The sequence below is a fragment of the Drosophila montana genome, unplaced genomic scaffold (assembly GCF_035044405.1).
Source record: "Drosophila montana isolate Dmon_TW-CO22-7 unplaced genomic scaffold, ASM3504440v1 contig_2481_1, whole genome shotgun sequence".
In the NCBI taxonomy this organism is placed as follows: Eukaryota; Metazoa; Arthropoda; class Insecta; order Diptera; family Drosophilidae; genus Drosophila; species Drosophila montana.
The window spans coordinates 2,362,948-2,390,662 of record NW_026997351.1 but is presented as its reverse complement, the minus strand read 5'-3'; the positions used below and the strand labels follow the sequence as shown (position 1 = coordinate 2,390,662).

At 40.0% G+C, this 27,715-nt stretch overlaps 1 protein-coding gene across 1 annotated transcript; it reads left to right on the top strand.

The window, feature by feature from the left end:
• On the top strand, nt 1-27,593 carry DIP-alpha (Dpr-interacting protein alpha). Its single transcript, XM_064682446.1, has 9 exons — nt 1-126; nt 11,723-11,832; nt 12,055-12,240; nt 14,096-14,196; nt 17,403-17,494; nt 17,600-17,728; nt 23,950-24,069; nt 26,131-26,301; nt 26,493-27,593. Exons 1-9 carry the CDS (start codon nt 21-23, stop codon nt 27,128-27,130), a joined length of 1,653 nt encoding a protein of 550 aa, XP_064538516.1. The 5' UTR covers nt 1-20; the 3' UTR covers nt 27,131-27,593.
• The last annotated feature ends 122 nt before the right edge of the window (nt 27,594-27,715 follow it).

Sequence of the window (27,715 nt, the reverse complement as noted above, 5' to 3'; positions counted from 1 at the left end):
AATAATAATTAGTATATCAAATGCGCATCATTTCAAAACTGCAGCTTTATCGTTATTATCTGGTTATTATCGATCGCAATGATAAAATGCTGATCGTCGTGCTGTTGATAGTGGCGCTTATCGAAGGTAATCAAAAACAAATCCTCGAATATTTTTGGGTATCCTTTTTTTTTTTTAATTCATATCAAACATGCTCATCGAAATGTCACCAGCAAAGTGAAATGTTTGACTATTAGATCAACTGAACTTTTTTTAAAACAATTTAAACGTTTTTTTTTTAAGTTTTTTTAACACTAATTATATCATACACTTCAGTTGTTTTAATGCCCTTGTAGGAAATATTCTAAATTTGTCATGAAATGTGTAACGATTAGAAAGAGAAGTCGTCTCCGACTTTTTATACCCTTATAGAGGGTATTATAATCATGTCATTAAATCTGTAACGCATAAAAGGAGACGTCACCGACCCAATAAATTATATATATACTCCAGATCAGCATCAACAGCCGACTTGATATAGCCATGTCCTTCTGTCTGTTTCTATGCACATTATTTTTTTTTTTGTGGTTTCCCAAACCATGCCTATGCAAATGGTATATATTTTTATATTTTATTATAATACTATATGAAAAATAACTGAGAGATTTTTTGAAAAGAATAAGTTAGGGCGAATGTACGCATTATGAATATATTTAAATATATTCATATATTTCCGGATTGAAAAAATATACACACATTTCCACATTTGTACAAATATGTGAAACAATATTTATTTTCAAAAAACAATAAAAACATTTTGTAATATAATAATTTGGAAGACAACATATTGCATTATTTTGTAGCACACTCTCAGGTTGTAACGTAGGTTAGTCCCAGATATATGTACGATTATTATATATGTATATCTTGCAATATCTTCTCTCGGAAACCACTTATAAGAGACAGCATTTAATTGATAATAGTTGCCAAATCTGTGTCTGTAAATTGTATAAATGTGTAAAAGCTTCAAATGCCTATGAATATGCCCCACAAACGAGATCGCTTTGAACCAAGCCAGTTTCAGCCCGGAATTGCAATTTATATTCTACAATAAGTCAATTCCTTAACATTTGCACAAAAAACAGCCAAACCAAAAAACGAACCAAATCAGTTGGGCCCTGGAATTATTTAATTACAATATTACAAATATGTGTTCAAACTTTCAAACAAACCGCCAAGAATTTATTGTCAGTTCAGGAGCTTTAAATATAATTAAAGAAAAAAAAAAAAAAAACAATATGATATTCAGCAAAAGGTTGTGAAAAACAATTAAAACAATTAAGGAAATAATACAAATTGCGGAGTCAAAGGAATAATGTTATAATACCAGCCGGCAAAGTTATTGGAAATTATCTTCTGAACCCCATTTAATTAACTTGTGTATGACATTGTTTGCTCATTAACCAACTTACAATGGTCAAACGGTGGATTATTGTCAACAAATTGCATTTTATTAATTTAATTATTACATTTGGAATTTTTTAATATTCCTTGTTAAGTTTGTTTAATATTTAATGGGCGTACCGCACGAGGATGCAAAGCTGTAAGAATTATTAAAAATTAAAAAATTAATATAATCGAAAGCTGATATTTTACACAAGATTTCCACAAGCTTCGAGACGGGGTTTCGAAAAAATGGGATATACAAGGAAGGGAGTCAGGTGGAGAAAGTTTGCAAGTTCTTGCAAATATGAGCTCATGAGCCTGCGTGGCTTATTTGTCTGGGCGTCGGACTGGTAAGCGGGAAGTCGCTGGTTCAAATCCAGCAGCAATTGCTGTTCTTACAGTTGTTTATTTAATTTTTTGCTTTTTCACAAATCAAATATTAAGATATTAATAATTGAAATATAAAAAATGACAAAGAAAAACAATTTTGATGCCACTTGCATTTCCAGCATTATTTATTTGACCAGATTCGCCGCCGGGTAATTTTCTCTAGTTAACCGAAATGCAGCAAGTAAACAAAACTGTTCAATACAGTCGAGTTTTAAATGAGTTGACGGCAAATGGCGGGCGAATGGGTGTTAAATGCAGTCTCATTGTCCGGTTGGGCATCTGGGGCAGGGCAACGGAAGCGTTGCTATTGGCACTCACAGCAATATAAATAACACATAAACAAATAAATTAATAAATTAAATAAGTGAATGGCAAAAACAGAAATAATCGGTAAACAAAGACAACAGAGAAAATCAACGCCAGTTGTATTGATTGGGATCCAAAGTCCGTTTGTCCGTAGGCTATTATTGAAGGGCAATCCGATATACTTTTTGATTTAATTGCGCAAAAAATACTTTTTCATTTTCAATCTGATTTTTAATAATGCCCCGAGCTGCGCTTCCGCTGCTAAGTAATTTTAACAAATGAATTCGAGAATGCTGCCAATTACATTTTTAATTCCGAGTACCTTTCATGTATAGCTTACAGCCGATATTTATTGTCTGGTTATATGTTAAAGATGCAGAGGTATTTATTACCTTTTTTATATATTTTCATATATACTTTTTCATTAATATGATTTCTTGCTATTTAATTTATTCACCTTAAAGTTAGCGATAGAATTTGTTTATTCAAGAAATTTATAATGCATTTTTATTATTATTAATTATTGTTTTTCATATATTGTTTAATGGCATTTAAATCATTTGATTATTATATTACTTCATAATTCATTATATGATAAGTTTCAAACGTTAGTTTTACAGTTAAAAACTATAGTGAAATGAATATGTGCTGCGAATACGGATCATTACGCTTGTGACTTCATATGTTTCATTTGTATACTTTTGGGTAGGGATTTGTTTGAAGGAGACATCTCTGTTTTATGTCTGTCGTCATGAAACTTTGCCTTCGTAAATTATGATTTTATATAAGACATTATTTTGTTTTTGAAAATATCTTGATCTCAACCAGCTTGACTATAGCTTAACGTGTCTCAGTCGAAAAATGTGATTTTGTGTGGCAAGGTTTATTGTCTTCCAAGATATTGTTTCCAAACGCAGTAATAATGATCTACACAATGCTCTTCGCCTCTTTGCAAATTAGAAAGCCATATGTGTGCAAGGGTATTAAATCTTTGGCGTGCTAGGAACAGATCTTTTTTTAATTTCCTACTAAAGTTTATTTGTAGTGAAAATTGAGGCACGCTAAGCTAAAATGTAGTTTTTGTTTAACTACCAACTTTGTTTTTTTTTTTTAAATCATAAAGTTTTTAAAATATTAAAAAAATAAGTTGTAAAGTAAATAAAATAATCAGGAACTATATAAAAACTTTATTAAATTTCCTGTTCTTTTTTATAACATTTAACATTTTTTTAGAAGTATTTTGAAATAATACATCAACATCTTGAGAGTATTATATAAAACATCAAAAATTTGAATTAATTTTTATCTGGATAGTTTTAGTATTTTTATTATTTTGTATTATTATAATTAATATTTGTATTATTTTTATTTTAAAGAAAGCTTTGTATATAAGTGCTCGATAGATTGAATGGGAATGCGTATCTTATTTGCCGAGTTAATTGCATTCTATTTGATGAATTTGCTGGCAAAGTATGAAGTAATTCTTGCTATTATAGCGTATCACGGTAAATTAATGTGGGAATTAAATATTTGAAATTTACATTATTTTCAAAAGCTACTCAACAAGCTGCTATTAAATGCCTGCGCATTGTAATCAACTCTTTAATCATGTTCAATTAACTGCTCTTTTAGATAAAATTAAAAAAAAGAAAGCGAAAAGTATATGTATCTGAATAATTGGCAGATGGACAAACGGCATAATATGCATTGGCCAGTGCATAAATTTGTGAATGCATATATGTGTGAATATACATACATATGTATATGAGATATACGATGCGTGCACAAAAACAAAAATTAATAAAAAGGACCGCTTAAATCTCGGTAAACAATAATTCCCCAGTGATAACGATGCAATGCGAATGCGTATGTGAATATATTAAGCGAGCAACCATGCCACATGGCCGGTTGCAAGTTGCCAGTTGCCAGTTGCCAATTGCCAGTTGCCAGTTGCCAGTTGCCAGTTGCCAATTGCCAGTTGGCTGTTGTAATGGCCGCTGATAATGATAAGCATAAAAGTGAAAATAATTTTCAATTACAGCAACATTAATAACCGATAATAATCCTAAACAAATATTGCAAAATGGAGGAATGCGTGAGTGCAGCCAAATGAAAATGTGTGTTCGTGTGTGTGTGTGTCCGTCTAGGCCTGCGCTCTGCGGGTGTGCGTGTGCGTGTGTGTGATTGCGCATATCAATGAAATGCAAATTAATTGCCTTGCATGTGGCAGCAATTGAAAACGTGAACTGGGCAGCCATAAATGATAAGCTACTTGCCCCACGTGCAGCATGGCACAGACACAGTTTGTACGCACTTTAAACAAATACGCAATATGCATTAATAAACTGTAAGCCAAACCACAATATTGTACAAAGTCGGGACAGACAGACAGACGGTCGCTCGGTCGGTCGTACGGTCGGTCGGTCGGTCGGTCGGTCGGTCGGTCAGACGGCAAACCTTTTGGCACTTTGTAAATTCTATGCATTCGGTTTTGTCGTCCCTCGGGTATCTTAATTGATACGACTCATGGCCAGGACATTGCATATGGCTACATGGCTATATGGCTGCGGCGGTTCTTTAGCTTTTAGAGGATGCGACCGCAGCAGCCGCAAGCGGACACCCGCCCTGCCGCTCGCTATGGCAACTGGTTGGCTGCGCTGACCGCCACTTTTGCAACACATTGGTGTATATAATAAAAAAGTTTAGCCCTAACAAAAAAAGTCGCGCAAATCCGTGACTAAGTACTTAACAACACACACACACACACACACGCACATTTAGTTCCTGTTGTGTTGCACGTAAAAAAGTGCAGCTACACTCAGGGATAGATTTGAGCTGATCCTGTAACAAATACTATTTGGCTTGGCTTAAGGCCTTGGGTGCTAAGAAAACTTTTAGTTAAACGTCATTTTTGAAAAGCCTTCAACTCTTTCAAATTAATATTAAATAATTTATATACTTAAGCTGCAAAACTCAGTCAATTAAAAAACTGATTGCCTGACTATACAAAATAAAAATATAATTATGTTTTTTCCTTCTGATTAACATATTGAGATAAATTGAATTATATTTCATGCTAGCTACGTATTGTTAAAATGCAGTTAATATTTGTATTAAATGGCTAAACATTTCTTAATATTTAAAAAAATAATGCAATACCTTATATACAAGACAATTTAGCATTAGCTATGCAACAAATCTTAAGTCAAAAGAGTTGTCCGTAAAGCAGCCCAACCAAAGTCCGAATCAAACCATTTATATTTTTAAGCCGATTTTGTTCAAGAGAACTCTTGAAAATGTAGTTATGTATTCAAATACTTCATTTAAATTTGCAAAATATCTGAACAAAAAAATAAATAGTACCAAAATCTGGGATCTTGGTTGGAGACTTGTTTCGAATCCGTTAACAAGCCCCCGACAAATTGGGCTTGTGTTTGCAGCCCTACCAATATAAACATTCATCCCTGCTTCATATAACATTATGATCTTGAGTAAAATCAGACAAATTTAGCACATGTAAATTAGTCTTATTATACACTTTTAGAGAGTAATACTTATAATTATGTCATGAAACGTGTAACGCATCGGAAGTGTCTCCTTGTCTACGACCAATTCAAGTATATGTGCTCTAGATCAGCATCAAAGTCCATCTGTTCTTTTCTATGCGAACTAGTCTCTCAGTTTTAAATAGCTCCGTCGTTTTGTTGACAGGCAGGACGGATCGGAGCACTATATGATATAGCTTTCATAGGAACGATCGTTTGAGCAGTAGGTTCTTGCATGGCAAAAGATTCTGTTTTCCAAGAAAACCTAGCATTTACGAGCTTACGAGCGTAAGACAAAGCTCCACGAGGGTACTAAATTTTACTCTCTCGAAAAAAAATAATTGTAATGGTGAAATACTTATTGCACAGTGTTCAAATAACAACAAAAAACATTTAAAAACAGGGTTAGATTTATGTATATTCGATCTTTCGCGATGAGCTGCAAAGGATATCATCAGTAACAACTGGCTGTCAAATTGAATGACAGCAGCTGTCAAAGTGTAAGATATATTGTTTTTCGTGAGCTGTTCCTTGATGGGCGTGGCCAAAAATTTTGTGAATGTCACATAATTTCTATTTGAAATCTTAGCAAGATATAAACAAAGTAGTTAGTGGGAGCTGGTTAACTTATTTAAATATAAGCCACATTGAAGCTACAAATAATTATTAGCTATAAAATTTGGTTATGCAAGGTGAATTTCGGTATGTCATGTTGATTGAAAAGTGAAACCCCTTGACGGCGGGGGGAAGAGTAGCAATGGCCAGGCGAACCCCAATCCTAAGCCCAACTCCTTTTATAGGGTATGAAAACTTTGGCAATTAAAATCAACTCGTCGCTCATTTGCAATGCCTGCCCACTAAAAAAGGGCTGCGAACCCATTTCAAAGTGTGAAACAAAAATCAAGACACAATTAATTGCAAGACGTTTGTTAAGGCTGAGAGAAAAAAACATGAAATTGAATTTTCCTGTGAGTTTCTGGCATTTTTTTTTTTTTTTTCGATTTTTATTTATTTGCTATTTTTTTTTTGTCTTGTTGGCCAGTGCAAGTGCTACAAGTTGTAGACGACGATTTGTAAAAAATGCAAATGTGCCCCCAAGTCGAGCTGGCTGGCCATTAGGCGCAGTTGCCACCAACCGCGGCCGCCACTTGCTGCCACTTGCTGCCACTTGCTGCAGCCATCATTTGTTATTTGCTATTTGCTATTTGCTATTTGCGTTTGGTAGTTCAACGCCCAGCAAAAGCTGGCAACAGAGACTAACTTGGCAATTTGATTTTGTATATATTCACAGAGTAGACTATATAGTATGTATTTATACCCTGTTTGCCTATCAAGTTATACACTAGGGTATTATTAATTTGTGCAACTGCAAGAAGCTGGCATCTGCTTTTCCTTATAAGTAGTATATGTTTTCTTGATCAGCATTAATTGAAATAAAATTCTTATCTGAGCCAAGCGTCTATACAAATTGCTAAGCATGAATTCATTCATAATATACGCTGTTCCACTTTTATTTTGGTTCTATGATAACTCGCGCTTTAAATCGATAAATATCGATTTACAGCTATATATAGTTAAGATAATTTGGAGCGAATGTTAGATGCCATATTTACATCAAGATTCTTCAGGTTTTTGACTTTCTGTACTTTCTGTAAATTTTCTTAAGGGAATGCATATTCCATGTATAGACCTGTGGAGGGCATTGTTATTTTGGACGGAGACATTTCCGACATGAAAACGTGTATGTATTCTTGATTTGTAGCAGCAGTCGATCTAGTCATTTCTGCCTGCCCGTCTGCAAATTTGTCTCTCAATCTTAAAGCTAACCCCATTAAACTTTGTATAGTTGTCTCTTCCTGTTCCCAGCAGTACATGTATCGGAACCGACCGTATCGGACCGCTATATCATATCATATAAATCAACTTCTTTGCTTTTTAAGATATCTTCATCAAAGTCGGCATTTGTTAGTTTAAGCATATTCCTTGCTCTGGAAGCATACTCTGCTCTGTTTATAGTGGTCTTCGCCCTTCAGCTTCATTTCATTAGAGGGTATCTCAAATAGAGCTCGTTCCCTTCTGCTTGCTTATAAATTTGAACAGCTGCAGCACTTTAATGCCTCGTCAGCGCCGTGTCTGGTCTGGTGCTGCTGTTTATTTAAGTTTTGTCTTTTGCCTGTTTGGCCATTGGAGCTGTGCCCGTTGCGGCAGCTTTCAATTCCAGTTGCCGTCTCAAAATTTGCCATTATCACCTATCATTGGCGCTTTGGCGCCGGGATTTGTGTGTGCGCACCATAAAAAAAGGTGCCATGCAGATTGGCATCTTTGTAGCTGTGTTTCGACCAGGATATACACCTTGGAGCGGGGCAATGGCACAGAATGCTATGCCATATATTTTGTTGCCCCATATATACACATACGCAGGCCGAGACACTTTATTAACACACACACACACACACACACACACACACATGCACACGCACACATTGACAAAACAAGCTTAACTTTTGCCAATGTCCTTAACCATAAATTTGCTTTGGTAAATCCTCATTGTCGTTGTGTGATTTAAACTTTTGGAGCGCCATTGCCGGGCCACCCATACGTTGGCAAAGCCCTGCCAAAGTGACAGGCCTCCATTTCCACGTAACCCACAGAATCCGCCTTCAAACTGGATCCACGACAACCGGAGCAGAGGCTAAGAAAATTGAAATGAAGCTGCCGGGCCGTAGTCCCAGCGGAGACGCCAAATTTATGATAACGTGCGAAAATGTGAAAAACATCGACTGCACTAGATACGAGGGGGCGGTGGCCGAGGCATGGGAGGTTAGGCTGACCGACGGGCATGGGTTAATTGACTTTGGCTGCACACGCGACTTGGCGCAACTTCAATTCTTGTGACCGGAAAATGCAAAGTGCTCGGAGACAGGACGGCGGGATAGCCAACCGGCTAACAGCTGCGGGAGCGAGGCAGGGCGCCAGAGGGTACAGTTGAGCATTGCGACACAAAACGACGGGCCTCAACCTTACGGGGGCGACAAGTTCATTGGAATTGGCACAATGCTGAAGCCTCCACGTTTGGCATCCAGTTGAACAGATTGACAAACAAGCCGCAGCCAGCCAGGCAGGAACTACATTTGAGTGCAGCTTGTTTGGCCACTGTGTAAGTGGTTGTCTCTGTGTGTGTGTGTGTGTGTGTGTGTGTGTGTGTGTGTGTGGGTGGGTGTCGTTACGTCTACAGCTCCTTTTGTCCGGCGTCTATCACTGACTTTGCATGTGCTGCTGCAATTTGCAGCAAAGATTTGCTCTTGTTGCTCAAGTTGTTGTTCTGAACTGAACTTTTTAGCTGTTGTTGATTTTGATACGAAATCTCAGTCAAGACCCCTGCTCTCAGAATGCTAATGAAAAACTCAGTCAGTCAGTCAGTCAGTCAGTCAGTAAGTGAGTCAGCCAGTCGCTCGGCTTCTCGCCCCAACAACTGCAGCAACAAAATCCATGCAAATAAATCCAGCTGCAACCACAGACGCCCAACAGACGCCAACAGCAGCTTCCAACACTGGTTACGTTCTTTTTCATTTGCAGTTTTGTTTGAGGAACTGCTAAATAAATGAAAATATATATTTTAGAAATTAAGCGATGACTGGTTAGCCACTTCTTTTTTAAATTCGCCTTAGGCCGCCTCAACTTAGCAAACCGACTTAAACTATTAAGCCAACTCGCATTCTGCTCGCAACACTGCCAGATACTAAAAAGTGCTTAGGCCAGGCTGTCTGTAGGAATTCATATTGAATATTTAGGCTATTTTATTTGTAAATTTTGTAAGGGCAGCTAGCAAAATACAAAAGTATTATCCAATTGATTTTTATTAGATTTTTAGAATAAGGATTTCTATATAACAAGTAGTTTTTAAACATTTTAATATTTATTTTTTTAAATAGTTTATTCTTATGTTTTGAAATTTTATATATTTATTATATATAAAATGTATTTAATTTATTTTTAATTTGATTTGTATTAATGTCATATTTTATTTATATATTTTTTCCTTAATCTAGCCGACATCTTATAAAGTATTTCTTTATTTTCGTCTTATTTTTATAAACCTTACCTATTAAATATTCTATATTTTCATTATTATCTGCATAATTTAGTTATTTTATGTGGAATGATATTGATATAATTTTATTAAACATTATTTACTTAATTATTCTCTATTATATCTCAGTTCTGCTCGTAATCAAAGAACATATATGTAAAGCACAGGGTATTTATTTATTAGAAAAATATTTTTGTGGGACCTTGATGAGCCATGGAATAAGTTATAGAGTTTAAGGTATAAAAATGCCTTAAAGTAAGAGTACATTTTTTTTGAAAATTTGTTTTCCTCTCTTAAGAGTCAAAACTGTTTTTACTAAAATAATATAAATATGCATGTCTTATAAAGTTTAACTTTCTTAAGTCTTAACAAAAGCATTATGTTAAATAAATATAAAGTGAAAATGTGTTGTGTAGCAATTATTTTTCACAAATCAAATATAGAATTGATTTGGAAAATGGAAAATACAAAGTTGTCCCTGTTCCATTTTGAAAGAGCCATCAATGGGAATGAACAGCTCATAACTGCTTCACAAATTATATCCATTTTCAATAATATAAGAAAAAGTTGTTGAAACGAAATCTGGAAAAAAGTATGAAATAAATCATGCCTTTGGCCAATTGCGTCGATTCAGCACATTCTTCCACTTACCGCCACAGCCGCTGCCCCTGTCCCGCCCTCAGTGAGTGGCACACAATACAAACGGTGGCATTTGAGTGGTGGCGGTGGCGTTGGCGTTGGCGTTGACGTTGGCTGTGGCTGTGGGTGGCACGTTCGGTGGATGCGGATGGCCGACGCACTTGCCGGCTGCCGGCTGCCAGCGGCACTGTCTATAAATATTTAAATTTCAAGTTTGGCAAAAGTTTTTCGCATGCATTACCAGGCCAAAGACGCAGGGAGGGGTGCCAGGGTATGGGGGTGGGTGGTGGGGCAGCAGGCACTTTGTTGCGGCAACGGCTGCGCTAGTCGCTGCCTGCCGCTCTGCAGGCCCCTAGACCGCCCAGCCGTCCCGCCCGCCCAATCAACCGCTTTTTGCCAACCAACAACCTTTTTTTTCTCGCTATTTTATGCCCTTCTAGAGGGTATTGTAATTTTGCTATGCTATATGTTATGCATAGAAGGAAATGTTTAGATGATATAGACTCTTGATCAGTTTCAAGGGTCGTGTTGAACTGGCCATGTCCCTCATTTTTAAAGCTATCTTTATGCAATTATGCATTGGTCTGTCTTTCGATTGCAGGCATTTTGGTCATTGATTGGGTTTTTGTAAGCAATACTTTTTTGGTTTCCTTAGATATCCTGATCAAATTAACGTAATCTAATCAAGTACTAAATTATATGGCAAAGAATTTTCGTATAAAACATTTCCATTTCACATTTCCACAAGGGTATTCAATCTAAGACTTGCCACCTTTATACATTTTTTTTCTTTATATATGTATATATGGAACGGGCTGAAAAAGAATTTTTTTGTTTGCAAAACTTGCAAGTGAACTGTTTGATTTTGAATGATTCAATAAATAATTTATATAATATATTTGCGTATGTCACCAAGCATTGGCCCAAGTTGGACCCGCTGCGGCAAGGGCTGTGCAGGCGGTTAACTCGTGAGTGTTGATCTTCAATTAGCCGCACGCTGGCTCTTTAAGAGCCAACTCTGAACCCTGAACTGCCACTTGGCTGCCTGTTGGCTGTTGATAGTTGGGCTCCTGGCTCCTGGCTGCTGGCTGGTGGCTGGTGGCTGTCTGCGACTTGGCAAGTGGCGCGTCGGGCACATTTAAAAGCGATAAATCACAGAGTTTTTGGCAGGCGCAACGGTTGCTCGCGGTGCTAGTCGTGCATTGCCTGCGATATCATTAACTCGCACAACTAACCGCCGCCCACACACCGCAGATGCATTCTAATCTCATATCTTATTGGTCCTCTCACTCCTCTCTCTCGCTCTTCTCTGGTTGCACATTTACAGCGATTGGCGCCTTTCAACCGGAGTTTGTGGAAAGCATTTCGAATGTGTCCGTCGCTGTGGGTCGCGACGCAACCTTCACCTGTCACGTGCGCCACTTGGGTGGCTATCGCGTAAGTACTCCACACACATACACACACACACACACACACACACACACACACAGACAAGGTGGTACTTAGTAAACACAACACACCGCTTAATTAATGATACCAGCACAATAATGCAGCCACTAAGCATCTGAAATCTGTGCTGCAACAATAATCAACCGCAGTCCCATTACCCTCAGCCAAAGTACCTGGTAAATGTAATTTCTCTTGACTTCGTTTCCACAGGTGGGCTGGCTTAAAGCCGACACAAAAGCCATCCAGGCTATACACGAGAACGTGATAACGCACAATCCACGTGTCACGGTCAGCCATTTGGATCAGAACACCTGGAATTTGCACATCAAGTCCGTTTCCGAGGAGGATCGGGGCGGTTATATGTGCCAGCTGAATACGGATCCAATGAAAAGCCAAGTAAGTGCACAACTTTTTGTATTTCACTTAATTTTTTATCTTTGTTAAGTATGTTATTTTATATTTGCTTTTATTCCTGGAAGCAAGATTGATTTATAATAGTTACACTCATGTAAATAGTCATCGATCACGAAGAAGTCCCTCATCAAGTAAATGAACTCCACCCTGAACCTAGAAATAAGACCTTACTAAAGAAAACCCAGAAAATATATATATACATATTAAGAGACCACTCTCGCACTTATGCAAAAAACTCATCTCACTCATGCTCCTTGTTAAGTTACCATGCAGTTTACAATGTGCTAGCACTGTTTACGAAAGGTGCATAGTATTGGAGAGTTGCATTATGCAATCCATTTCAGTTCATTAGCTCATGTCCATTGCAAAGTCGCGTTGCCCACTCATTAATAATTATCAATTAATTAATATTAATTGTTGATTACAACCAGTGTCAACTTATCGATACAGCGTTGCCACACTTGCAAACAAACTCTGAGCTATTTTGCCATGAAGTTGTCTTGGTAAACAGAAGATTCAATGGAGTTTTCACATATCCTCAACATATGCTTAAGCACGCATGTATGTGTGGGTAAATAGGTTAAATGTGAGCATTATCGATAGTATTTGAGCTCTGCTTAACATAAGTAGTTGGACAAAGGTCACATCCAATGAATAATGCCCCAGCTAAGAAGACAATGAAAATGTTTCTAAATATTTTCCATGTACGCTGCTGCTGCTGCCTGCTGCTGTTGAAAGCAATTTTCCAAAGTGTCCAGGAAAATTTCATGCAGCATTTGAAGGGGCAAACGTACAGGAGAATGCAACGCATTCGATGGCGCCCCACACTCCCCCCTCCCTCCTTGGGCTTACGATTTGCTTTAGCCTTGCCCCCCAATGTTGACCAAGTGAAAGAAAGCGCAGCAAATCGAAAGCGAAAACTATGGCAAACAAGGCGAAAGACACGCACACACACACAAACTGAAATATCTATACGTGTGTGTGTGTGTGTGTGTGTGAGTGTGCGTTGCTTGCTTGTGTGCGTGTGGACGCACGTACACTCATGTGTCCAGCCAAGTGAAGTTTATGGCGCCAATAAAATGTATTTCATGCTTCCTTAATTTTTATTTTTACTTTAACGCTTCTCACAAGGACAACAGCAGCAGTTGATGGAGCCCGAGTATGCGGCGAAGAGTGAATGGAGTGGCGGGAGGGGGGGGGGGGTTGAATGAAGGTTGGTTGGGCAGGGCTGGTGTACTTACTGCAACAGCAAGTGGCACAGAGAGCTGCGCACGCAACCGTTGCCCAATTGTCTTCGTTTCTTTTCTACGCTTTTGCCTTGTTTTGTTTTCTATTACCATTGCCATTGCGTTAAGAGTCCGGGCCCTGGTCCGGGCCCTAGTCCTGGTTCTGCTCCTGCTCCTGACAGTCACACAGTCCTAAACTATTTAGCGTCATTTCATTTGCTACATTATGTATGTGTATGTGTAATGCCCGTTCCCGATCTCAGGGGTCCCCCCCCCCCCATTCGGCACATAAAAACATTTGCTGCTTTATGACCGCCTGCATAATCAGCAAATTTTCGCTGAGTGTATAGTAAATTTAGCCAAACTGGCCGCCTCTGCTGTCTCTAACATTTTAAAGATGATTGTTTTATTTGTTTATTTTATTCCTGTTACTTGATTTTATGTGTGTCTCCTTCAATTTTACATTTTGATATTTATTTTTCAACGGGATTGACTTTTGTTCCCGTTTCCTATCAACACTATTTTTTATTTTTGTAGTCCACATATAGTTTATTGAAAAATTCTGTTTAATTTTGCAAATTAACATTTATATATTTCTTGCTTTTCTGTAGATCGGCTTCCTGGATGTTGTTATTCCACCGGACTTTATCAGCGAGGATACATCGTCGGATGTTATTGTGCCCGAGGGCAGCTCAGTGCGCTTAACATGTCGGTGAGTGTAGTCTAAAAGCAATGTTAATCTTAACAATTATAGCGTTTAAGCCCACATAGTCCAACACAATAAACACTCAAATACATAGGTTATGTTAAATTTAACAGGAAGCTGGCTTACAGTCTGGCAACGCTGTTAAGCTTACATAAGCCTGAGTTAAAAAATATGCTCAATTGATGTAAGCAGTGGTAATTACCAATTAACCACATACAACCACTTAATAAACATCACACACATTAGTTGACATCTGGTTAAATTTAACAGCAAGCTTAACGTTGTTCAGCTTCATAAGTCTAATAATATGCTAAACTAGCTGACTGGCTTGGCCTCTGGATATCACTAATTAGCCTAGAAATCGAGCTAGTAAGAGCTCTAACATACTTAAGGCTACATGTAGATCTGCAGAAGTACGGTCACACTCTTGTTAACGAGCATGCAAATGATAGTTTCGTTAGACATACATATGTATATTAATGCGTGTGTGTAGCTAATATCCCAATAAATGCGTTTGGATAGTCCTTTATTCCTTTACTCAACTAAAATCCCAGCCAAATGGCTATCATCACCAAAAACTAAGCACAACTCCGCCCGCATTGTCAGCGTCATCATCATCATCATCATTTAATAATGTCAGCAAATTAAGCGACACTTCATTTCTCTTGATTTGGGTCGGCGCTAACCATATGCCCTTGCCAAAAGTTGAGCATTCCGCTTACGATAAACAACTTGACATGTGTGCATATCCGTGTGTGTGTGAAATATGTCTACAGATACATAGCTTGACATTACTTTAAAGAAGAGATGAAAGATAAATATATTGACTATTATATTGATATTGCGTGCCATCGAAGATATGATATCTAATAGAAGAACTCTCCAATTTTCCGAGCTAATGCTTAAAAGTCAGCCAAGCAAGTCCCTAGCGAGCAAGTGCAACACTTTACAGGGTATCCCAATGTGGAGCACACACCATCGCCTATCGGCTGGCTTCAGCTCGTGTTAGTTTCAGTGGTTTTTCCTTTTAGCTAACTGCGACAACGACGCGACGCGACGCATTTGGTCGCCGTTGATTTATGAACTTGACCACCGCCACGAAGTAATTTTAACGATTTAACCGCAGAATGATAGAACCAGGGCGATAAACGGGCTCCTCCTTGCTCGTATCGGTCTATGTTTATGTTGTGTGTGTGTGCGAGTGTATGCGGGTGTGTGTGTGTGTGTGTGTATGTGGAAAGCTATTAGAGACATCGTCTGTAATTTTTTTCATTTTAATACCACTTAGGGCAAGTCCCATAAAGTGAATTTAACTTTAAGCAGCCGGCAAACAAAAACAAAATTAAAACGGCTGCCGTTTCAAAGTTTACCAGATGAACAGATTGTTAAGCTATATTTTTTTTGTCCTTGTTGTTGGCTCAAAACATTTATACACTGTTCCAAAATGTGAAAAGAGTATTTTCGTACCATTTTCTATGCGGAGCTAAGAACAGTTTTAGATGAAGATAGATTTCCTTTAAGCGCCTCTGCCTGAAATGTACATAATTTTTTAATCGATAATAAATCATTAGTAAAATCGATTATTTAAAGCATTTTAGGGTTTATCTTAAAATTTCGTCTTATTTTCAGCCTATTCAGCGTGTAAAATTTAATTCAATAATTCGTAAGACTTAGAGCTAAAAGCACAGGTTCATAATACTCAGGGAATACCCCTGACGATTATATAATTCAAATATGCATGTTGTGTGCCCTGGCAAAGAGGCAATGTTTATTTAAATACAATGATCACCTATGTACATGTTCAGAGAGCGTGTCTTGGTTCATTGTAGTACATGTATATATGTATGCAGTTGTTTTCATGAATAAACATGTTACAAGAAACACCTCACACACACACACACACACAAACACGCATACACATGCAGTACAAACAATCAGCTTGGCAGACGTTCAGTCTTAGCCAAGTTAGCAGCTAAGCAACTGCTGCTGACTGGTACCCAGGCGGTCTCCATTGTGTTTGCTCTGGTCTTGCACTCGGGACGAACTCTCAAATGTCTCAGCCCGTCTGTGTGCCTGTGTTTGTGTGCGGTTGTGTGCGGTTGTGTGTGTGTGCGTAAGACTTTCTTTTGCTTGGCTATTTTGCATCTGTTTGCGGCATCATAAAAATTTACCACACCCGTGTCTGGTGCGCTGTTAAACTGCTGCCTCAACATGCATATAGCCCCCCTCCGAACCCCCTCCGAACCCCCTCGCCAGAGCATACATACATCCACCCCATTCACAATCTCAGCCATAGGCGGCGACTGCTGGCCAAAAGCGTTGCGTCGTCTACATTACAAGAAGTTGGCGCTTTGGGCCAACACAATGGCCACCAATGCCGCATATTAAGTTGAATAGACCAAAACTCAGCTTGCGCACAAATTTCCATTGCCTACTTTTGTGGGCAGCGAAAAGATGGCACGATTTAAAGTGCGCCACGTTTGGAAGCACTTATTTAAATGTTAAATAATCACAGTGTACAACTTTTTCATCGCAAAATTAATCTTAACTAAGTTACAATTTAAATTTAATATTGTTCAATTATATACGTTAAGCCAGGCTTTTGATTTGTACAATCTTCCCATGCCTCGCTAACATTGACAGGTCCAACAATTGGACTTTCCTTCCAAAACCTCTTAAGCAGAAGAGCTATGCTGGCTCTATAACATTTTTTTTTTTTAATCTGGATTGCTTCATTTGCTCTTTAACTCTCGTTCTCTGAGGACCACTTTAAGCTGGATCAACCCCTTCATGATATTAACGCACTTTGTTATTGGAAACTATTTTAGCCTTCCTTCCTTCTTAAAGCTTTTATGTTTTAAACAATATTCCGAACAGCTTAGTGCTGAAGATAGCCAATTTCTAGCTTCTAGTACTTTCTAATAGTACACATACCCTATATCTCTACCCTTTAAAAATCTATATCCAGTACAAACTTTGTAAAATGTATTCTTGAATAGAAGTTCGTTAAAATATGGATAATAATGGACCCAAGTCTCTTAAAGTTGCAAGACTTAAATGTGGCATTTAAATGTGTTTTTATACCAATTAATTTCTCTTGGCCTCGTAATTTTACATTGACTTCTGACTGACCTACAGTCCAATTCCTTTCCTAACTTAACATTGTATTCACATATATATATGTATACTTTGCGTTTATTTTGATGGTGCAGCGCGCGTGGCTATCCGGAACCCATTGTGAACTGGCGCCGCGAGGATGGCAGCGAAATAGTGCTCAAGGATAACGCCGGCACCAAGACACTTGGTATGTATTCGACTAGCACTTAATAATTAAACTATTTAGCGGTTCGTTTCAACTGAGTTCACTGTACAATTCTCCCTCTCCGTCTCTTTCTCGGCCTGATGACAGTCTCCTCGTTCCGCGGCGAGGTGCTCAAGCTGACAAAAATCTCACGCAACGAGATGGGCTCGTATCTGTGCATCGCCTCCAATGGTGTGCCCCCATCGGTTTCAAAGCGCATCTCGCTCAGCATACACTGTAAGTAAATCAAATCCGCAATCCACTTGCTGCCGGTTGCCGGCTGCTGGCTGCTGGTCACGTGGTGCCAGAGGGCTGAGCTAGGTTGGCATTAATTAGAGAGTTGTGGTTGGTCAACTTTGTGCATGCTCTTTTTTTTTATTTGTATTTGTATTTTTTTTTTTTTGTACACGTACATATCATTAGTCAGCTGTCGCCAGAGCGCAGACTGTGTCCGTCCGGATCTCATCCTCAGAGCTCACAGCTCTCAGTTTTTGGCGCCGGCCAGCGTCGTGGTGTTTATCTAGTTTAGTGTACTGACACCCAGCGTGCAGCCAGCTTTAGCCACAGTTATCAACTACACACACACACACACACACACACACACACACACACAGCGCCCTCAGCTATGCTGCGGACAAAAAAAAAAGGGGGAAAAAAAGAAGCAAACGCAAAGCTGGGCATAGAAAGGAGAATAGCAGAACAGTGGCTGAGGGAGTGAGGGAGCGAGGGGGCGAGCTGTGGCGAGATGGGGTTGGGTTTTGTTGGGGCAAGGTAGTGAACAGCTTGTGGCTCGGTGCGGCGCTAACTCGATTGTCGTTGTTGTAATCCGTTTAAATCCAGTCACTGATACCGGGCATTACCTGATGCCTTGTGCATTGTGTTGCTGTTGCTTTTACGGCGGGGAGGGGGCCACAGTTTTTTGTCAACCTGTCTGCAGCACGTGCGGCATGCTGTCCTAGTTGATGACGACGCTTGGTGGCTCTCAGTTGCACCGCCTGCCGCCTGCCGCCTTCTGCCTGCTGCCTGCCGTCCATGTGGCAGTTCACTCAATCATCACGACATCAGCAGCAGCTCCACACTGCGCTTGTTTGCCAACGTGTGCCACAGCGCCGCAATTCCTATTCCTGGCCAGGCACAGGGCCAGCTACTGGGCATGCCGTGCCCGGTGCCCGGTGCCTGGTGCCTTGTGTGTCCTGGCTGCTGTGTTTATTTTGCTTGCTCTTTTGTACGCTGCGGCAGAGAGGACGACTACTACTACTACTGGAAGACTTGTCACCACCACTCGTTCGAATGGCAAAATCACGCTTTTTAACATTTTGACATTTTGATAATGTGGCCTTTAAGTGTGTGTAGCGCGTCAAGGAGTCCGCGCATCCTTCTTCTTTGTGGATGCTATTAAAGCTTTAAGAGCTGCTCTGCGCTCCTATCTGCTTGCCGCCAGTGCCATTGGCATACGCTACCTTTTCAAAGTTTTTGATCAACTTGGGCAGAGCGACTGCCGCCACAGAAGAACTACACGAAAGCCCTACCTTCCCCCTGCTGCAAATCCAGTTTCGTCATATTCGAGTGTGCGCGCTTCCTGTTGCTATTGCTGCAGGAACTTAGTCACAATTTGTTTGGCAAATGTTGCGACTGCCTGCCTGCCTGCCCCACCTGGCTGGCTGAGTAAGTGAAAACAAAGTTTTCCTTCATCTGGCAAGCTATTTGCATGGCCTTTTTCCCATGGCATCTTCGGCGAACTGCTTGCACTGCAGCTGCCTGATAAAGCCCCGGCTGCATTTGCAGCTTGCCGCATGTGGCACCAACAGAACCAACAGCTCCGACACCGACTCCGCCACCGACGCCGACACTGACAGCGACACCGACATCGCATATCCCCTTGCGTGTTTCCGTGCCATTTGCTGAAGTTTCCTGCCTTGTTAGGCACCTTCCTGCACGACTAATTAAGGACGTGCAATTGGTGTGCGTTGCGCATTTGCAGGAAAACAGCACCGGGACGCGCAACAAACAATTAGCCCACAATTAGCAGCCAGCTCCTCCCCATCTGCCACAGTCCGCACATATACTGCATTTATTGTTTGCCGTATGATTGCTCAATCATTTTTTCTGCCATTTGCTATCCCACTTAATAGATGATACTTTTTAGTAGATGACATTTTATTATTATTTTCTATTTAGCCACCAATATTATAAGCCAGCAATAAATGAGTTCCAGTCTAATCAGGGATCAACACAGGCAGAAGCATTTGCCTGCCCGACTGGGAAATACCTTGAACTCTGCGCCAAGCAACCTTTACAAACATGCCAGCTTCCTTCTATACAACTATATAAGATACCCATACATAAAAATATTATATCCTTTTTGCCCATTTTCAATGCCCAATTTCAATTTAAATAAATAATTGTCGATGGTTCGGTACACGAACCTAGTTCTTCTCATCGATGAGCCCAGCTTGTCACATTTTTTTTAACCCATTCTTTAGTACTGAAATTATAATTTGGCTTAGATTAAAGTTGACTGTTTTTTTGGGCAACAGCTTACCGAGATATTCGATTCAAAACCTTGGTTAAAATACTTTTAGTCTTACATATCTTTCATGGCGGACTTAATTTCAAATTCCAGGCCTTGCCCGGAACAAGCCTCATAATTAAAATTTTAAACATCAGTTTTCCACCCATTTTCCTAAATATTTAAAAATTGGTTTCCCGTCCATCGAATTAAAAACTTTGTCTCGTCTCGCATCATTAAAATTCGCATTGTTTAGAAACTTTTGTTGTGTCAAACATGTTTCTGAATCTATTGCTCAAAAAAAAGTAAATAATTAAAAACATATTGCAATTTTTTGTGCATTTTCGTTGAAAATCAAAAGCAAATAATTGAGGCAAATCGCAAAAAATCACGTACGCCTAAGAGAGAACCAGAGATATATATTTCCAGGTGAGGTGATAGTTGGTACGCACACGGACAGTGGCATAAATTTGCAATAGCTTCATCTGTGTGAGTGTTTGTGTGTGTATGTGTGTGTGTGTGCGTGTGTGTGCGTGAAGGTAGGGAATAGGGGGCAGCGTAGGCATGAGAAGGGGGCGACGAAACGAATAAATGTACAAACGGGCTGGTCTCTATTTGCGCTGCCAATGAGCTGAAAATACACGTCATTGGCTTTTGTGTCCGACTCTTTTACCTTTAACTCAAAGTTTCACACAATAGCCAAAAATGTGATGAGGTGTGCATGTATGTGTATGTGTGCGTGTGTGTCTGTGTCTGGTTGTAATTGTAGCTGCAGCTGCTGCTGCTGCGACGACGTCATTAGTGCATATTTGTGGCTTTGTTTGCCGCAACTGAGCCAGCAGGCAGCTGTGGACTGGGCACCGAGAGAGCTGGAAGCACTGGCAGCTGAGGCTTGAGGATTGAGGATTGAGGATTGAGGACTGCGGGCATGGTTGTAGCCAAGGCACATGCTCGGAATAATCATGGCAAAATTGTAAATCGCAAGCGAAAGTGTTCGCCAGCCGCTTCTGCCGGGACACACACACCGCCTGGCCTGCCTGCCCCAATGCAATCTCCCAAAGTTGCAGTACGTATATCTGTGTCTAGGTGTGCCTATGTGTGTAGCTGTGTGTGTGTTGCCTGTATGCAGATTGAAAATAGACGCAGTCAACCAGCACTCATGCATTGGTCAAGCTGGCAGCCGCTCGTTGACTGCCCCTGAGTGCCAGTGACAGGAAGATTTTTATGCTTGAACGTAGCTCAGCTCCTGTCCAAACACCCCACCCCCACCTCCAGATCCAGCTCTAGCCCCAGCTCCAGCTCCATGTCCAGCTGCAGCTTCTGCTGCAATGTGCGTGACTTAAATGTCAATTTTCTGTACTAAACAGCACTGGCTGCAGTTGCCACCAAAATGGTGGATTGGAATCGTGAAAATGAGCAAAGCTTTAAAGCCCCTGAAAGCTTTCAATCGGTTTCAATTTATCGCTATCTATCTATATAGTATAAAACTGATAACTGAATGACTGACAGACAGACTGACTGATTGATGATCTTAGGAGATTGAAAACTGCATTTCTTAGGTGTAGTTACCTTATTTGATTCAACTGTTAAAACGCAATTTTTAAGAATTCCACCCGCAATTGTGGAAAATTGATGGAAAACCAACAGATCAGATTTAAGCTCATTTATTTATTTTTATTATTTTTGATTTCAAAGGCAAATTCACTGCACTAGGTAGAAAATGGGCGTCAAAGATTGTTGGGGCGACAGTTTATTTTCCTTTCGGTCAGCGAGAAAAACATTGGGTCTCATGAGTGAAAAATGGGCGGATTGATTGAGATTTTAAACTTATTTGCAAATATCTCATTTGTGACATGGTTTTTTGGGTAGTACGTGTAGATTTAAAAAAAGTTGAATTGGTAATGTCTAAAATTCGAGGAAAAAAAGCTTAGCCCGGAAAAACCAGGTAATGCACACTGGTTAGTTATATATTTACTTATGATCATATGATCACATAAAATATGGGTATTTTTATACACGTAAGAGTTTACCTTCGGATTGTTTTCACAGCAACACACCCACAGTCACAAAAGCACACCCGGTACACACACAAGCACACACACACACACACACACACACACACTTGAACTTAGCTTTATATGTGGCTACAGTGAGTGAGCAAATAGACAGTTGATAGATAAGACATATGCACTCGGGCACGGAAATCAATTAAAATCCCTCGAACTTACAAAGCTGTCCAATGCTGTAGATCCACACACACACTCCGTCACACACATACTCGCACACGCACACGCACACACACTGGCTATTGTTGCAAGCTGCTGTTGCACTGTAATTGACTATCAATGCACATGACTACAGAAATGCTTGCCTTCACACACTTGCACATACACACGCACTCACACACACATATGTGTGTACAGCATATCTGGCGGCTGGTTGTGGGGTTTGCCACGTTGCAAGCAATGGCCTGTGGCGGCTTTGGCAGTTTTACAAAACCACCAATTTTGGTTATAGCTCGGTGAGCGTCTGCTAGACGTAGTGTGTGTGTGTGTGTGTGTGTGTGTGTGTGTGTGCGCGTGTGCGTAGGGTCTTTTGGGGTGTGTGTGGATGTGCCTGGTATACGGTACCCCACCTCTCTATCTCCTTGGCTAAGTGACAATAAACACGCACACGAATTGCAAAAGAGTTGCCATTTAACTCCACAGAGAGACGTGCACTGCATCTGCATTCCATTTTGATGACCGCACCGAGTTATCCTACTCCCAATTGGCTTTCTACTCCCATTCAGACACACACACATGCATATGTATTTATGCATGTATGTATGTATGTGGGTGCTTTATTATGCAACTGCTATTATTTAAAGTAGAGCGGCAATCGCTATTGTTGTCATTTCTTATCACAAGAAGTAAAGAGTGTAGAAAATATGTGTACAAAATTGTGTTTTCTATGCTATTGTATTGCCAGCGGCCAAGCCAAGCACGACGAGTAACACGACAGTCAAAAGCGAGTAATTTAACTCGCTAGCGAGCTAAACCAGCAATAACGATCAACGTGTTGTAGCGAGTAATTTAACTCGTCAGCGAATAACTTAACTCGTTAGCGAGTTAAAGCAGCTAGAACAATCAACGTGTTGTAGCGAGTTTTGTAACTCGCTATCATATGAGCACTGCAATGGTAGCGAGTACACATCGCTAGTTACTCTATGCAAAAACATTACAGAAAACCAATATCATTTACAAAACACGACGAGTCAATTGCGAGTAATCAAATTCAATAGCGAGTAATTCAAATCGTTATCGACGGAAATCAGCCAAAACAATTTACGTTTTGTAGCGAGTAATTCAACCCATTGCCTAATGAATAAAGTATTAGCGGCGAATTAAACTAATAGTTAAGTAAATGATGCCAATGCATTACAGTAGAAAGTTATCGTTTTTCCCAAATGCTGTAAAATATTGGCAATCGCTACAGATTTCGGTTTTATGCATTGCTTATAACAAATAAACTTAATCAGTTATATCTATTCCAAGTTTTAAATTCATCAGACTATAAGAGTAAACTAGGCTTTGCTAACTAGAAAGTATTTTATCTGAAGAGTGGGAGCTACCTTACTTGTTACTAGTCGGAGCAGCATGTTTCTACTATAGAAATTAAAGGTAGTACTGTATGAGAGTCAGGATTAACTTGGCCCTTATTCAGAATCGTTAGCGTTGTCAGATTGTAAAGCCAGTTACATAATATATCTATGCATGGCTGCATGTGAGTATGGCTAGAAATCGTATCAGCTTTGTGTATGAGACAGGGGAACGGATGCATTTAAAAAATGGTTTTATAATGTGCTGCACTGCTGCAATAACAAACGAGTACATAACGACTTTTTCCCTCTCTCTCACACTCACGCTCACTCTCTCTCTCTTTCTTTCCTCTTTTCCCCCTTTTGCAGTTCATCCAGTCATACAAGTGCCGAATCAATTAGTCGGAGCACCGCTTGGCACTGATGTTCAAATCGAGTGTCACGTTGAGGCCTCGCCCAAATCAATTAACTACTGGATTAAGGATACCGGTTAGTATATATGTATGTGTATGTTCGTATGTGTGTGTGTGGATGTATCTGACTGATGGTGTGCGTGCCTGGGTATTTGTGTCTCGCTCCATGTGCCGCTGATGGCCAACTTTTACATTTTATAGACATTCGATGGCATATGCACTTTATATAGTAAGTATATAGAATAGACATGTATGTTATGCTCGTTATCCTTGTATGGATTGTCATAAGTTCACTGTCAGATTGTCACGTCTGGTGAGCCCATTTGAGCTCTAAGCCATACAATATTCGTGCCAAAAGTTAAATTTACATTCACCCCAAAGCCGTTATATGCCAAAAGTCACCCAAACTGACCGATTCGCAACTGGGCGCTTTTAAAATAGGTAGCTCGTTAAAGTCTCATAACATACTGACATTCTAATGAAATCATCAAATATATTCCACAATTTAAAAACAAGAGCCACCAAATGCCTGCAACTTTCCTAATTGCTTTGGTTGAAGTGTGGAAAAGGCCGATTTGACCCCAGTCGGACTTCTTCGCTACCAAAATGCCTATTTCTATGCTTATGCCTTTTCGACACAAAAGTAGTTGCTAAAACATGCTGTCAAATTGGTTTTAGACTAGAAGTAAAGTTGGCGAAATTAGTCCTCATTTAGTATAGCTGACTATTGCAGCAACTATTTCATGTGCTGAGGATGCCAGCCGATAGTTCCTAAAGGAGCCAAATAGTGGTCCGATTCAATGTCTCCACAATTCCCAGTTTGGATAGAATTTCTTATAAAACAAAAAGCTTTTCGTATAAAAACTAATTCCGATTCCTTTTATAGAGCTATATGAAGTAGATAAGATTATGCTCATTTGCATACAGGAAAATATAATATGTATATCACACCTTTGCCATAGTTTTTCGCCAGGGTATTTAATTGTGTTTCCTAATTTCTGACTTGCAACAACAACAGCTGCCAGTAAAATGCCCAAAGCCAATTGTTAGCCTTGTGTTAATCTCGATTAGGCCCTGATGTTATAAATGTATCACAAGTCCGAACATATAAACATATTGAAATATCGAGTGTATGCAGTAGTGTTTGTGTGCGTGTGTGTGCGTGTGTGTGTGTGCTTCAAATGGTCCAAGTGGCTTTTACAATTGTTTTCTCAATCATTAAGCATCAAATGTAATGCCCGGCAATAAGTAGCGACAGGGCCCATCAATGTCCGAATACAACGTACATTCGGCCCATTGTGCATTGTAAAAGTCCCAACCTCAAGGCAGGCGCATATGCGGAGCCTCTTTGTATTCATTGATGCGTCTGGCTGTCTGTCTGCGTGTCTATGAGTGTCTGTGTGTGTGCGTGTGTGTGTGTGTGTGTGTGTGTGTGCATTGGTGTTAATGCTGCGGTTGTCTTGGATACTGTCCGCTTTGGCAGAGGTTTATAGTCCGCATTATGCACATTGACGTTTATTCTGTACATTGGCATCATGCCCTGTGCCTCGTACAATAAATCATATACAATCCATTGATTTTTGTTAGGGGCTTTAATATCAGTAATGAATTAATTTATAATTCTCTTTGCCATTTACTCGAGCGTTGTACAATTGCAATCGCGTTTCAAGCTGACTTCATAAATAACCCTTTTTCGCAACAACAAAAAAAAACATACCTAAATGATTCATCATTTAAGATTGTCTTTATATATTGATTTTTAAATAAATATAATGTATTATTTCGATTTAAAGCTATAATTGAAATTGAATCTTCCCTTTTTAAATAATTGTGTGTCTGTGGCTCGAATCATTGTTAATCTTAAGAAGGGGTTTCTCATAAAAAATCCCATTTTTAAGTTCAAAGCAACGAAAATCGCAAAGAAAGGCGAAAGTGTCTATAAACAAATAGATGCAAGTGGGCTTCCCAGAGTAAAATACAGCGGGAGCAATTAAAAAGCGACAATGAGAGAGAGAGAGAGAGAGAGAGAGAGAAAATTATAATAATAAAATAACTATCATATTTTCGCTATAGTCACATTGTACTTGTAAATATTTCCCGGGAGTTTATAACTTTTGATACGTTTGTTCATCAACAGGTGAAATGATTGTCTCGTCTATTAAATACCATGTGCAGGAGGGTTCGCAGTCGATGTATGAGACGAAAATGTCGATGATTGTGCGAAAATTTCAGAAGGAAGATGTCGGCTCTTACCGTTGTATTGCGAAAAACTCGCTGGGCGAAGTTGACAGCAGCATCCGGTTGTACGGTGAGTTTGGCGGGCACTCGCATGTCGGCGGCGGGTTGCGTAGTTTATGGTTAATAAACGCGACACATATTTTGGCGGGCGGGCGGGTGGTTTGAAGGGTATTTGCACCTTTGTTTCAATTACTGCTACTGCTACCGTTACCGTTACCGTTACCGTTAACGTTAAAGTTACCGTTACATTTCCGCCGACAGAAATCCCGGGCCCGAATCGTAAAAATCCTTCAAATGGTAAAGGCAGCGGAGGCGCTGGCAACGCTGGCGGCACCACCGACACGGATGCCAATGACATTTTAAAACTGAAACAACAAGTCAAAGTCACCTACCAGCCGGACGACGACGAGCTCTACGGCTCAGCGGAGGATTTCGAGGATGGCGAATTCGCCGGCTCGCCGCCGCTATCGCCGCACCATTACTACACCAGCGGCAATAAGCCACCGACACATAAGCCCGGCGGCGGTGGCGGCGGCCATCAGCACCAGCATCAGCACCACCATCACACACAGCAGACGCAATCCGGCGGCACTGCCGGTGGAGGCGCCACCAGCATCGAGCTGGCATTTGGCAATGGCCATGTCAGCGGGTCTGGCAACACCCGTAAGCCGACCTATTACGGCGGCGGCGGCGGCATAGCCGGGGGCGACACGGAACTGCGCGGCCCCATGGACAACAACGAACGTAGCTCCGGCGGCGCGCCACTTCGCGCCTTCCTGGGCCACTATCAGCCACACTATCGCCGCCAATGGTTGTGGCATTCGCTCTGGCTGTCCCACTGTCGACAGCCGCTCTTAATGGGTTTGTCCGGCTTAGTTGCGGCGCTCAGGCTGTTATAATACATGGTGGCAGCACTGCACTAGGTTTACACTCACACACACGCAAACACAAACACACACTCACACAGTTAGTTGATTTTTTGTTTCAACAGATGAAACAAGCATGCCACATGGCTGCTTTCTTCGCATTGCTCAGATTTGGACAGGATAAAAAGGCTTGCTTTGAGTAACTGCATAACTGCGTAACACAAACACACACGCACACACACACGCACACGCACACTATCAGACGTACAAACATATAAATATATATGAATATGTATATGTTTATGGGCCTTTTTCAGTTTGCTTAGCTTTGGCTCAATGACACTAGCTGATAATCACAGATTAATCTTCAAATTAAAACAGGTTAGTGGGGTAAATCAAGCTTAAAGCTTTCTTAAAGTTTCTCTCCTTAAGTTTTCCTTTGTCCTTACCTCAACATCACAGTTAATGATTCATTTCTTTAATAATCTTACATTTTAGCGTGTTTAAAGCTTTTATTGAGTTGACTTTATGCAGTTAAGTCGATATTTTTTGGTTAAAGTGTGAAAGGTAAATCAAGTTTTAAATTTATATTTATCAAAATTTTATTTAGTTGTTGTT